Source organism: Chiroxiphia lanceolata, chromosome 1 (assembly GCF_009829145.1).
Source record: "Chiroxiphia lanceolata isolate bChiLan1 chromosome 1, bChiLan1.pri, whole genome shotgun sequence".
NCBI lineage: Eukaryota > Metazoa > Chordata > Aves > Passeriformes > Pipridae > Chiroxiphia > Chiroxiphia lanceolata.
In genome coordinates, this window is record NC_045637.1 from 125,597,039 (window position 1) to 125,612,128 (window position 15,090).

The 15,090-nt window shown below is 41.8% G+C and overlaps 1 protein-coding gene across 1 annotated transcript in view; it reads right to left on the minus strand.

Moving 5' to 3' along the window:
* Positions 1–6,895, minus strand: part of AHR (aryl hydrocarbon receptor) — a 59,446-nt gene extending 52,551 nt beyond the window's left edge. The window contains 1 exon segment of the mRNA XM_032692834.1: positions 6,572–6,895. Coding sequence (XP_032548725.1) covers positions 6,572–6,627 — 56 coding nt within the window. The 5' untranslated portion in view covers positions 6,628–6,895.
* Between the last annotated feature and the right edge of the window lie 8,195 nt (positions 6,896–15,090).

Here is a 15,090-nt window from a genome sequence, read left to right on the forward strand (position 1 = left end):
TTCATGCTCCTCTCCAGGAATGTTCGTTCTGCAATATTCATCACTCAAAAATACTGAGCATAAAGACATTCAGCAGCTAATTTCTTCAGTATTTTGTTTAGTCTGCTTCCAACTGTCATACTTATATCAATTTTACGATGAGAAAATGCAAAAGCATCAATAGTTATTTTTGCCACTGCTTAAAGTAAACCATACAGTAAAATAATTTCATCTTGTGTTTCCAGCCAAATAAGTACTGCTGGAATGGACATTCTTATTTTTAGCTTATTTTTACTTTATGTTTCAATTACACTTCTTGTTAGTTTAAATTCAAGCCCTTCTTTTTCAGCCATTGCTTATTCAAGTGTCACTTGTCAAAAACTTGCACTTAAGTCTGGCTGCCTGCTCCCCAGCACTATGACTGTCCTTTTGCACATTAAAGGAGGCACATGCCTTATGTAGGGCCTGGAAACGTGAAGGTGCCATAATACAAAATGTTGTTAATAGACAAAAATATAACATAGCAGCAGCAATTACTTACTCCTCAGATAAAGTTACACTTGCTGCAGGGTAAATATTGTCTAGGACATAGTTTTAGTAGAGCTTTATCCTAAAAATATTAGAAAAGTGGGAAAAATAAATGAATCAAGAAATATGAAAATTCTTTCTCTTTGAAAAAAACCCATAGCTTTATCATCAGTGGCCATGGATGACAAGCTATTTGGTTAGATGTGTGTGCTCTGGTCACAAGTCCTGAGTTTGACACTGCCAGTTCACCATATTCCCAAGTGAATATTAAACTTCGAATAGTTTAGCAAAGCTTTCTTCATATTCTCTTATGCTGGCAGAATACTAACTTGTACAAGCCATAGGATTACACAATTTAAGTATAACCCTAACAAAATAAAGTTCAAAATCACCAAACATTAGCAGTAAATTAAAAGTTATTTCTTAATTTTTTTTACATATTAGACTGCCATAAATGTCTGAATAATAAATTCCAAACTTTAAGCAGGTATCAGTTGTATAACAATCAGGGAATGGCTAACTAATATCAAATCAAACTGGTCTGCTCCTGAAAAGTGGAGGACTCCATAGAAACCATTCAACACACATAAACTTTTCAAACTAAATAACAGACTGTTCTATTTTAACAACTGTCCTCTGGTTTACTTTAAATTCACAATTTGACAAAGTAGGTTGAAATTATGTGCAACTGTGCAGTCATCTCATCAGGTTATCAGTTGTTGATTGTTTTTCTAATTTACATTGACTTTCTAATGATTCCTCTTTTCTTACTTTTAACTAATTGAAAGCATTTTTGAATATTATGTTACTACTATTTGCAGCATAAATCTTGCCATATTCTCTCCCTCCAAATCAAACACTGATTATCCCTAATTTTCCCCTTTGTCACCCAACTAAAATCCATTACATAAAAATGGATCCTTCAGTGACAAAGGGAATAAGGGCGGAAGTGCCAGGGGCATAAGCAGCAAGCTAAACCATTTTCCATCCACTTATATAAACCCTCGATGCTAAAGACAGCCCTAGCTTCACTGCAGAAAATTATCTCCAAGGCAAATTATGTACTATGTCAAGATTAAATCCATGCATGTGTTTTATTTAAAAGAAGAAAAAAGTACTAAAGGAGGTAATGTATTTTAAGCTGATCTTTCGGTTCTTAATCTTTTACCTTCTGATTTCCCTAATCAAAGGCCAGAGGTCCATGTACACTCAGAACCTCTGAACTGAGCTACAACCCTTATCATCCAAAAGCTGCAAGAAAAGCAAGCGCACTTAATTTTTAATTTAACAATTTTAAAGGATTTGCCACCACAGCACTAGCTAACTACTGTTTTCAATGGTCTTCTACAGCCTACTCAATCAGAAATTTTCATTACACATGCTTATCATGTGTGCCTTCCCAGACATTAACAGCAATACATTATTATAAAGTGCACTAGCACCAAAGTCTTAATCATTATCAAAAGGCCAAATTAAGTTTCAATATTTACATGCTAATTTTATCATTTTGAAGGGAAATTGAAGCAGTTTTTGAGAAAATGCAAAGAAAGCACAAGTTTATTTTCTTCATGATATGACAACATATACTTTGGGAAAAAAAGGAAAAAAACAAACTAAGCACTGAAAAGCATGATACCTTATTAACAAGGCTGAATTGTGAAATAAAGTCAAGAGAATAAAAGAATGTGCAAGAAGAGCACTAAAGATACAGTGACACGTTTAAAAGAAACATAATTATTCTAAAAAAAACTAATTAGAAGTTCATCAGAACAGTTTTCTTGCTGAGGAAAAAAGGACATAAGAAAGAATATACAAGTCGCCTAGTTAATGGATTTAATCTTCTCAGCTATGTATATTTTTCATCTCATATTTAAGAGTAAATGCGCATATAATTCAGTGTAATTCAGGTATATGAAATGCATCAGTTATCACTAAGCACGTATTACAATCCTAAAAAATTCTCTATTTACTTAAGCAACTGAAAAATACTTCTAAGCATTTACTCTTATTTCCCACACCAAATTTATGATTACTGAAAATTCAGCTGATGATTGCTTTGGAAGCAACAGATATGACACGGACTATCAAGCTCTTAAAAACTAAAGTTGTCATCAACCAATCTTGAAGGGGCAAGAGACTCTTTCCAGTGGCTCTTTCAGCAGAGACTGAAACCAGCAAAGATTCAAGCTGCTGAAAGGATAAAGTTGTTTTACTAAAAAAACCTCAAGCAGTTGCATACTACTTGTCCAATGCTGGGCTACTGTTTGTCCTCCAGTAGTAAATAGAGTTTTAGTTTGTTTGGTGCATGAAGGACTCAACCAGAGTAATAGAGACATCCAGAACACCAATCGAGAATGAAAGTTTAACACTCAGTTTTAAAATATTTCACTATTATTTAAGATAACAAGCCAACGCTACTTGAAAAAAAAGAAACAAAAAATTATGTTCCTGTCTACTGACCATGTTACCTACATACCTATACCTCCATTTGTTGCAGATTCTTTTCTAAAAAGTATGCTTTTGCAAGAAACATTGACCAAAACCAAACCAAAAGAACCAAAACCAAACCTTAAAACCAGTGAATTTTAAGTAGCAGTCTATATGTAACATACAGCTACACCAAGACTGAGAAATATATATAAGAAGTTTATTCTACATATGATAACAGCCTTATTGCCTCCATTTCAAATAAAAGGTGCAAACTGCTGTTTGTAGCCAATACTGCTTTACACAAACGAATATTTCAATGATTATTTTTCTTTTCTGATGAACTTCCTTTCTGAAAGCTTGTTCTGGCACTTCTTGTTTGTTTGCCTTCAAAGAATACATAAACTGTTTCAATGTTTTAAATGAAAATATCTCTGCTCTGCTTTCTAACATTACTAGGACTACTCATCATTAAGGATAGAGTCAAACCTCTGAAGTACTTAATGTCATAAATATATTCAAGATAACACAGAACGAAACCCTATCATAATTTTTTATTCAGTCTACTAAAACCCAAGACATTATGCTTTTTGCATCTGCATAGTATGAAACATTTAGAACTCCCCACCCCATTCTTTGTCTATTACATTTATCCAGTTATACAAAACAATTCCTATCCAAACATTGAAAAAAAACCCAAAAACAAACCAAATCAGAGCTAGTAAGCAGAAAGACATAAAAACTGCAAGTTGGATCTGTACTTATGTAATACCCTTCACCTCATGTTAGAATCTATCTGCAGTAAGCTCCACTTCCATAAAATTTGCATTTTATCCTTCCTACTACAATCCTAGTATATTAATTCACTTAACGATCGCTAGATGAAAGAAATTTAAGTCTTGAAAAAAAGACCAAAGCAAAACGCAGGGGCCACCCACTGCTCCCGAAGTCTCAGGGGGGAGTGAAACCCCCCCAGCCCTGCTACCACCAGGGGGACTCGCAGGGCTCAAACACTGAATAGGGAGGAAATTGAAAGACTCCAAGGTATTAAGAAAGTGATTTCTGTAGCATATTACAAGCAATTGGAGTGCACATGTTTAGCATCCTCTTTTTTTTTTCCTTCCTTACATGACAAGATGAAATGCAGGAACAGTTGCCTATTATGTTCCCCCATGATTGCTTTTCTTTTTCAGCTGTGATACTGTAATTCCCTACTGAATCAAAAAAGTACATTTCAACACTTGGCACTGTCAGGCAACAGCCTGTGATTCCCTTTCAAGTTCAGTTCTTTACATGGCAGATAATAAAAGGGGGTAGTTGCAGGAGGCATGTTTCTTACACTGGTTTTGAGTTACCACCATGGCTTTCATGAGTTATTTACACCTGAAGTAAGAAGTATTTCTTCTATTTAATTTTTTTCAATGGCAACTATGACAATATATTAGGACCTTCTTCCATTTCTAAAGACTATCTGCCTGTCACCACAGGTTACCAATTATTATGTGCCATTCAGAGTTACATACATGGCAAACAAAACATTAGAATTATCAACAGAAACAAACTCTTCTATAAAGATACTAGTCCCAGTAATGTATCACCTTTTTTTTTTTTTTTGAAGAGCTGTGAATTCTACTGAGGGTAGGAAATATCATTATCAACTTCAAACAGATTAAAATGACACTGGTTTCAAAGCTTTATTAACCAGCACCAAGTACATCTTACCTCCCTCCATCAATCAGTTAAAAAAAAAAACTTATTACCTGTCTCACTTTTTTTTGGCCTAAAGGTGTGGTCTGTAACTAGTTATGTGAGAAATTGGAGCACTCTGACCCATTAGAAATGTTCTGCAAGGCTGGCCTAACAGAAGGAGCAGCCAAAGAGTATAGGCATTTTGAAAAGAAAAGAAACACGTAAACGTTACATGCGTTACATAAAAATAATTTCCAGTAACCCCAACAAAGTAGGTTAATAATCAGCCTCCGCTTCAATTATGGGTGAGCACACTATTTCAATATGAATACTTTTATTTTGAGAAGAAACTTTTCCCTCTGGTCCTAAATGACACAGTCCCTCAATAGATAAATAGTTCCTATTAGTAATAAAAAAAAAAAGAAAAAGGCTTCAAGTTCAACTAATCACAGCAGCTCAGACAACTTACATAACGGGTAGATACAGGGAAAAGGATTACTTATGTAGACACTACAGTATGGTAAAATACAAGGTTTCACATCCTCTAGCCAAGGCTAACCAGAAATTAAGAGTAAGCCAGACATTAAGCTATCTTACCAGGCAAGGCAGAACACCTCGCCCTTTCACAACCAGAACTATTTGCCTTTAGCTATTAATAGCCTACAAATACATGTCATTTCCTCATGAAAAAACACTGATTTCATTCTTAAAAGTCCAAATCTACAGTGTGAATTTATCTAGGTACCTCTACATTTTTATTTGGAAAAGAAAGGTCAAAGAAGAAAGCACTGCTCTTTTCATAATTAAAGCATTTTCTAGTAAGGGAATTAAAAAAAAAAAAAAGAAAATTATACATTTTTAGACTTTCTGTGCTAACTTGTACGGTTACACGCATTCATTCTATCAATTCCAACCATAAAGAAGCAAGTGTTCAAGCTAATTCCCTTCCCCCCCCCCAAGACAGTTGTCTGCTGTGAATCTAAAAACATATCATTCACACTAGGATTTCATTAAATATTTGTCATTGTCTCCTTTAATTCTTTTGTAGTTCTGGTAGTTATTTTACATCTACAGAAGTACCCCGCAGAAATGCACAAAGATTTTTTTAGCTTTCCTTATTTTTCTTGCAACTCAGTAGTTTAGCTTTGCTACTTTTTATGACCTATAGATTCTTGACTTTCGGTCGAAAGTGCAAGTTAAGCATCTCCTCCAGCCTGAAAATGCCCCTCTCATGAGAGTAGCCTTTTAGTGGAGCATACAAAGCCTCGGATGCAAACCTAAAGCAGGTGCATCGTAGAAAACTACTCAGATAGTAAGCTGTTCCCACAGTTTCAATGTGACAAATTAACAAACAAAAAGCCACCATACACTAGACTTTTTTTTTTCCCCTCTTTCGACCGGTCTACAGCATTTGGGTTTCTTTGGCAAATAAACGCATCTCATGGAATACCGGAGGGTTAAAGCTGGGGGTTAAAGCCCTAAACGATCGGAACCGGCCAAGCCGTTCCCGGCTCCGACCACTCGCTCCCCGCAGAGACACCTGAGCAGTGCGGGAGCGGTGAGGGGGGAGCGGGCAGTCACCGCGGCACCACCCGCGGGACCCGCTCCGGCGGGGCGAGTGCAGCCACCGCGCGGAGCCGTCACCTCAGATGCCTCCCAATCTAGGTCAGCCGGCTGCGCCGCGCTGCCGGCACCGCTCCCTGCTTCCCCCGCCTCGACCCTCAGCGCCCTGGCACTCCCTTGGGTTTTTTTGGGGGGAAACAGCCCTAAAAACAGTAACAAACCCGCCAGCACCTCGCGGCATCCCCTCTCCCGGGCGCTCCTGCCCCGCACGGCGCCGCCGGCCGCCCCCGCCGGGCCTCCACGGCAGGACGGCGCGGCCCCGGGAAGCCCGTCGCTCCCACCGCCCTCCCCGCCTCGCCCCCCGCCCGCCCGCGGGGCCGCTTACATTTTCTGCACAGGTTTCCGCCGCTTGCGACTGGCGTAGGTGACATTGGGGTTCATCCTGCCGCGGCTGTAGCGCCCCGCGCCGCGGGCACCGCCGGCCGGGGGCCGCCGCCCCTCCCGCCCGCCTCGCCCCGGCTGCCGAGAGCGGGCGAGCCCCACCGGCGCCGCAGCGCTCGCCTCGCTTCGCCCGCGGGCCCTGGTCCTGCTGCCCGCGGCCGCTCGGAGCGCGATCGCTCACTCGCTCGGTCGCGGTGGCGGTGGCGCCTTCCCCGGCCGGGCGAGGACGGGAGGCGGAGGCGCTGCGGGGCGGGATCCCAGGTGATCGGCGGCGGCTACACCCACTCACCGCCCCCGGAGGGCACAGGTACGGGGGCGGTCGGGGCTTTCCAGCGCCGTTCGCCCCGCGTCTCCTCGCTGAGGCGATGCTGGTTCCCTCTGCGCCGGCGGGAGGGTGCGCGGCCGGCTCTGCACCCCAGCGCGGCCGCCGTCTGCTGGCCGAGCGCCTGTCAGTGTGCGCGGCGCCGGGACCGCCCCGCCCGGCCCGGCCCTGCCCCGCGCCCGCTCCCGGCCGGGTCTCGCCCCGCCCGGCTGACAGCGCCACCGCCCCCTCGCCGGGGAGGCCCCTCGCGGCGGCGGTGGGGCGGAGGGAGGAGGGGGCGGCCGAGCCGCCATGTTGGGAAGGTCACGCGAGGAGAGGGAGCACCGGCGCGGCAGCGGGGGGAGACCAGGGAGGGCTCCAGGATGGGGATGGGGTGGGGAGAGGGAAAACCCCCGACCTTCTGGTGGCCGGGGAGGGGTGCGCGGGGGGCTCCCGCTTCCAGTAAGAAGAAAGGTCATCCCCGAGCGGTCGCGTAGCCCCAGTAACAGAAAATAATCGTGGCCAAAAAAAAATGAAATCACAGCGTTCAGGTTGAAAGACAAATGACACCAGCTCAGCGGCACGGCAAGGCCCATGTCTGTCACTCCTCCGCCCCCTTTTTCCCCCCTCCTCACCTCCCCGGGCTGACACCGTCATAGCCGCAGGTCGCCCGGCAGAAAAACTCGAGATAACACGCGACCGCCCAAAGTAAGGGGTTGCTGGGGAGAAGCGGAAAGGCACCGGGCTCCACCGAGGACAAGGACAGCAGGACACCTGGGGACAGAATGGGAGTCACTGGGGGCAAGGCTGCCCCCTCGTCAAGCACCGGAGGACCGGCGGGGCCCGCTGACCGAGGGCGCTGCTCATCTCTCATTAGGGGATGAATCCCTGGGTTATTACACTGGCATTTTCGGCGAAACACTCGTTTTAAAGGAAAGGAGCAGCATCGCAAAGAGTTACTCCCGAACTGCTGGCAAGGAACACCATCCGAGGAAAGCCCGGTGCCGCTCTGACCCTCCGCCGCTTCCCCCCCGCCCCGGTCTCTTTCGCCTCCGCCGCCGCAGAAGCATAAGAACTCTTCCCTCCCCCGGAATAACCGCAATAAATTTTGTCTCAGCGCTAAACTTGAGAGCCTGGGAGTCGCCCTGTGTAAACACGGGCTGTTCGCGGTCACGGCTGAGACGACAGCCAGGAGGAGCTCCCCTTTTCCTCCCCTTTCGACGCACCCGCGCCCCGCGGGGACGGCCCTGCACCGCCGCCGGAGCGCAACCACAGCTGTGGGCTCGGCCCCGGCCCCGCGGTCCGGTCCCCCCTGCTGCCACCGCGCCCAGCGGGCGGGAGGCTGGGGCAGTGTCCGTGGTGCTGGCCTGGTTGCCCGTCCGCAGGGTCTGGCCGGGCTGTCAGCATCGCACCAGCGGCAGGAGGCTTGCCCCTTCCCTCGCTGGTTGCTGGAGCCTCGATTACACAAGCGTTTCTCCTCCGCTCTGCCGACGGAGGCGATGACTGAGGCCCCGGTATTACCGTACGGTAAAAACGTGGGGATGTGCAAAGCTGGCCCTCAGGCACAGCGGCTTTCCCTGGGGCGGCGTTCGGGGATCCCGGGGGTCTCTTCGGGACAGGCCATCCCATCCTGCCGGGCACCTCCGCGGGCGCTCACAGCGAGCATTAGGCAGCGCAACGCGCGCTTCGTTACCAGCTATATTGCTCGGCTTTAGTCTCCTGGGATGCTATCCCAGAGGTGAAGTACTCTGAAGTCACAATATGCAGATAAAATTAAAACTACCTAAGCCTTAACGATGCTAGTGGGGCTTGTCAAGTGCCAGGGGTTCGTCAAATTATGTTTTGAAAAAATATGTCTTCAGCAAACAAAAGTTTTGAAAAAATATAGTAAGATGACTTTATGCCTTACGAGGTCAATGCTTTGCAGTTACATTCCTGCCACATTCCCAGCCAAACATCTTTGCAGAGGATGCCAACTCTTTGCTAGCTGCTATCTCTCCTCAGTCCCTTTCCTCTTCACTCTTGGTTCTCTTCACAAGATCCTACCAGCATCCTAGAAAATCAGGCAGGCAATACTGTACGTCTTACTTTCTTTTCTCCAGTCCCTTTCTTCTTTTGACTTTAGGGCTGAAACTGGAAATTCATGCACTTTCTTCACTCCAAACACATCCATCTATTCAAGCACTTAGTTTCTTCCAACCTACACTTCCCTGTCGCTTTCAGTACTCTTTTCAGCCCTAGCCTCTCCCTGCTCACTGGTTTCTTTCTCTGTCATCACAAGTATGTTGTGATCACTCCATACAACATAAAATGCTGCTCTGGTTTCGTTCTTCTCTTCACCCACATTATCTTTGTGTTGAAAGCTTACAGTCATTGTTCAAGACTCCTCTCCTTCTAGTTTTAAATTTAATTTCTTTCACATTGTCTTTTATTTCCTCACTTTGATATTGAACAAAGTCTCTAGTGACTTCTTATTCTTCACTGGACTTAAAGATCCCAACTGTTCCATGATCTTTTCTGCTACTTAGGTAGCAGAAAAACACCTGTATTTATGCTGTCTTATTTGCCAGCTCCAAATGTACTGGGGGTTACATGAAAAAGGCAGTAGGCTTTAGCTTCCCATAATAGATTTCATCTCCCAGTTCCCCTCTGGGGCCATGGGACTTGCATGGTTCCAGTGAGGTACTGTGGTTAGTCTTCAACTCCCTGATTTGTAAATAGGGAGTAAGGTAAATTCATGCTGCTAGGCAGATACTGCATCCTCTGTGCATTGGCAATCCACTGCCTGCTGTTAGAAATCCATTCTATGGATCAGCCACCCTTAACAACAAATAGGAGGCTTCAGATATTCAGTGCACAAAGAACCACAGAATGCACAGAGAATGTCTTTATGTATCACTGGGGCCTTTTAGATATTTACCTAAAAATTTCTGTATCACATTATCCACAACTTTTGCAAATCTGTCCTCATCTGATGTTCTTGTTGTCCCTTTGTCTAATGCATTGTCTCAGTATTTTCTATTTGGTAATTTGGGTACAGTAGACATCTTGCCTCATATTCAGTGTAAAACAAGCACAAACTGCAATCTTAGAACCTTTGCTACAGTATAAGATTTTTGTTGGACTTTTTCTTTTTTGAACTAATATTTTGTCAGGTTTAACAACATGTTTGGTCTTGCAAAGGATGACTATGGTCGATGTCATGTGGACAGATCACTTTCATGTGTATTTTACAGCTCTCATCTCTTCTCATTGTTTCTCTAGGCTACTATTCAGGTGTTTTACTATGTCTAAAGAACATAAAATAAATTCTATCAAACCAATAGCAATCACTTTTCTCCTCACGCTCAAATCCAGCATTTTTTCCCTTCCAGTCATGAATCATGATGCCATCCAAGGATGAGATTTTTAGGAAAAATGTGTTTGTGCATCTAGTGAACTGTAGCTTTACCTATCCCCAGCATGTGTGAGGTCCAGTAGCCTTTGTGGTTATTATCCTCTGAAGCTTCCAGAGCTCTTACTTGTCAGCAGTCACTCCTGCTGCCCTAGCTCCAAAATGAGCAATACACTTTCGTTCTACACAACTCCATGTCCTGTCCCATTTCTGCTTCTCCTGCCCTGAAAAGTCCCCTCCTAAGATCTGTTTCCTGGTTCTGCACTCATTTCACAAGGCAGGGACTGTTTGGAAGAGGGAGGACTTTTATTAAATGGACAGAAATTCCTGAGTGGGCTGTAGTTTCACAGGGTCAGTATGAGACCAACAAAAATCTTGTCATTTGGGAGGAATTTATAAGAATTATAAACACTGCTTGTTATCTTAGGGTCATCTCTGACTCATTTCTAGCTTTTATCCTACTCTTTCTGTCTGTGTCCAAAATTTTACTTCCCTCAGCTTAATTCTATGTGCTGACTTCTAGATGTTTGCAGTGCAAATAACACAGAAGAAATCTCGTTTGGTTATCTGTGACTTCTTTTCTGCTTCCTTTTCTGCTTCTGGAGACAAGGAAAGAGGATTGTGATTTAAAACTGTTATTTATGCATATCAGATTTTGGGGATATACAGAACTACTGTTGATTTAGCTGTTATTTTCCTTGCTCTGCTAAGAAAGAATATCTATGGCAATTCAGATGAGCTGCTACTCTTCCTGCTCATTTCAGGGAAGTAATCATCTATGGAAGTTGAATCAGAGTCAGTGAATTGCCTACATACTTATTCTTTGGTGACTGGGAAGGTCACATAAACATATCACTGAGAGAAACAAGGATTATTGAGGGAAATTCTACCCCAATTTTTAAGACTTAAGAAGAAATAATTATACAGAGAAAAAAGAAATTCAGCAATGGGGCTAATAGTACAGAAGCCTCATTTGAAGGTACTAATTGAACCGTGTACAGTTTTAATCAGATTGACAAGAAACTTCCCCCTCCCCCACCCCACTGTTTGTATTTTTGTCAACACGGGACAGAACCAGCATATTCTTTTTCTTTTCTCCCATCCCTGCACCTGGCTCCCCACTCCCACTACCCTTGCAGGTGCTTTAAAATCTCACCCAGTTTCTATTGAGTATTTAGCTTGGGGAGCATTTCGAGAAGTGGAAGAGCCATATAAAGGATGAAAGATATGAAGCACAATTAGTATTTGGGCAAATAGACTATAATCCTCACATAATGGTTAGTGCTGAAAGGTCTTCATTAATAGTGGTATTTTAATTATTTTAAGTTCATTGACTTGCACTAATCCAATGAAATCTATAGTCTTAATTGTTCCAACAGAGCCGAGGAAAAAATTCTTGAGGAGACAAAAAACCACATTTAGAGACTGTGCTCAAGATTTTTTCATGTGAAGAAAGTTTAAGAAATTAGTAAGTATTATCTGTAAGGCAGGATCATGATTCTGCTCAGATCTTATGTAAAGCAAAAAGCATATTTTACCTGTAAGCATAGGAATAAAGGAACAATATTATTATGGAGTATGTATAAAAGTCAGTACATTGCTTACTATTCTCAGTTTTTTTCTCATGTGCAGAAACAAGTAGAAGAGAACAAGTTTATACAGAAATTGCCTCTCTGTTCAAGAGACCTCCCTTTTTTAATCTGAAACTGAAAAGTTCTGAAGAGCTATACAGATATAGCAAGAAACTTGAATGAACCTTGCCTGCCTAAAACATTCCGGAACCCTTTTTTCCCCCAACAATTAGAAGTAAACTTTATTGTACAGCTAAAATAGTCTTACACTGTAATTCCCAATGAGCTTCTTTTTTGTCCTGTAAAATAAAGAGCCACTCTTTATTTTAATCCAACGTAATCTACTCCCAATCAAGTACTGGGAGACATAAAGCAATCAGTGACAAGTCATCCCTTTCCAAGGGCAAGTCAGGATGACCTGGCAGAGCCTCTTAAGCAAGACAGCAGCAGTTAGATACCTCTATGACCGACTGCCACTCCTTCATTCTCCTCTCCTTCCTTGTTAATGGAGTAAGTTTATATTTGCTACATGAATATGCAAAGAGTTATGTCTATAACTACAAACCTATTTAAAGAAAAATACTGTTTCTGCATATCTTGTATGATATTTTCTATACTCAAACCACCAGGATCGACAAATAGGTTATGTTCCCAGGATTCTTCCCTGCCATTGAGGCTCACTGGCACACAATGAATCAGATCCAGACTATTATATTTTCTTAGATTCCAAATGAAGGTGTCTGCATGCAAACTGCAAATGGCCAATGGCCTGTGCTAATGCCTGAACTGCCCCTGATAATCATGTGGAAACATGCCCAAATTGTCTAAAGGTTGATTCTAAGCATTTAAAACTACCAATAGCAGAGTTTTAACATCCTGAAAGTTCCACTTGTTCAATTTACTAGTACAGATATAACCTCAGAGTACACTTCCAGTACTTTTGGCCATAAATGTTACAAATAGCCTACAATTACTAGTATGCAGAAGCAGGAAAGTTTTGATAATAACAATAAATCACCATGACAATCAGCAAATGTGGGCAGCATATGATCCAGCTGCACCAAGATATGATCTTGCTGCACTGAGACCTTCTGTTCTGTTATAGGCATAACAAATACATAAAGAGCTGATCATTTTACTTCTGATTTAAAACCACTACTGAACTATATTTATTAACAGGGCTTTGTTGCTAAATTGGCTTATAATTTTAACAAAACCTGTGGTTTGAGAGGCCCTGAAACAAGCTTACAATTATGATGGCTAACTCAGTAGGCTGCAAATTCTCTTTCTGCTCTCATTAAGAGGAAAGGGTATACACAAAGTAAGACTAATGAGTTAAAAAAATTATCTAAATTAGAAGTGACAATGCAGTTACCATGCCAAAGTTTAATTTCTGTACCAACAAACCTGAGCCAATTTTAATAAATAAAGCTAGTTTTAATGAATTTTAATTTAGCCTTATGAAGCCTTTCCATGACTAAGAAAAGCTAAAGGTATTGTATTAATTGTGATTGTATTATCTCTCATTTTAGTGGGACTTCTTATCAAATCCAGTAGGTATACAAAGAGAAGAATATGACAAAAATACAAATAGATACACAGATATTTAAATGTCAAAGGCCAAGGCTAAAACCAATGCAAGATCTGTATGACTACACAGAGAGATTTCCACAAACATAATGTATAATTAATAATAGACTAGAACAAGCAAACAAGAAAGTCCAAACATAGTGATTTTAATACCTACTAGGAAATAGCCTGCTTGGAAATAAAAATGAGGACTGTCTCAGTTACATTCAAACTACTTTCATTGACATGATACAAAATGCAGTCATTCCTTGAGTTCATTCTTCTCGAAAGCATGGTGTGCTGTACCTGTGTTACCCCTGATGGCTAATTGCTCTACCCATCATTTAGAGCCTTCTGTCACAAGGAACCTGCAGCCTCCCTGGGTAACCTGTTCAGGGCTTACTCCTAGAGACTGTTTCTCATTGAGCAATTGTAATTTTTATAGGTTTTGTCATTTAGATGTCTAACATTTTCCCATCCAGACTGACTACAACTTTCCATCATTCCAACAATTAATCTTCTTTGATTTCAACTCTGACTGAGACACCTGAGGAAGTGAAGAGAGAAGACTGACTCTGTTAAGGCAGAAAAATAGGGAAGGAACTGCCTCTGAAGAATTAAAGGCAGCATGAACCCAGATAGCTACCACATTACATAGAGAAAACAATAACACTGGAGAAAGAGTAGCAGGAGTGGGTATCTTTTCTGTGGGAAAAACTTGAATGCTTTTATTCTGCAGATAGTAGTCATGGCATGTTATTTCTTCTCAGCATTAAAAGAGAACGTGCATGTACTGAAAACTGCCCACAAACCATTTGATGTATTGTTTGCTTTATCCTTTCTATTTTTTTCCACATTTATGCTGTTAAGTGTTCTAACCAGACTGTTTACATGTATCCTTAAGCAAGCCACAACTGTTGCTAGCTACATATCATCTTTATAGTCTCATTATCTCTGGTTGTCTGAATTCTGTCTGGCTCACAGAACTAACTTGTAGTATTTAACACTTGCCTGTAGTGAGTCTTCTGAAAACCTTCTAATCAAGGTGCCCTGCATACAGTATAAATATTTTGCTCCTTAATTATGGTAACTGGCATGTTACTTTTCACAACTAGCTACGTAGCATCAGCTTCACTGTAGAGCCTCGGGTGTTGTCTGAAAAGTAAGATTTTAACAATCTCAGCTATGCAGAAGCTGTCTCTTAAATGTTTTTGTGTTATAGACATACAGAAGAACCACAGACCAATGTCTAGAGTGTTCTTTTGCAGTGCAGAATGTCTGTTAAATATTTTTCTATTTACAATAATAAAGATACTGAATAATGAAGATACGGAATTAGAAAACTATCTGTGCAGTGAAAAAAAGCTGTTCTTCTGTTTCTTCTAAAGAATGTTGCCTCCTTTACAATTTGTATTCTATATTATATATATATAACATTTTAATGTCTCTGACAAATAAAATACTGGCGTGGATAAAAAATATCATGGACACTCTTTGCAATAGATTTTATTTTTAGAAGTGCTTATTTTTAAGGTATGTCTTTAATCTTATAAAAAACAGTAGAAAAAACAGCTTTGAAATCTGCACATTACCAGTTGTTTATGTCAGTGGTCTTAGCAATTCTAGTA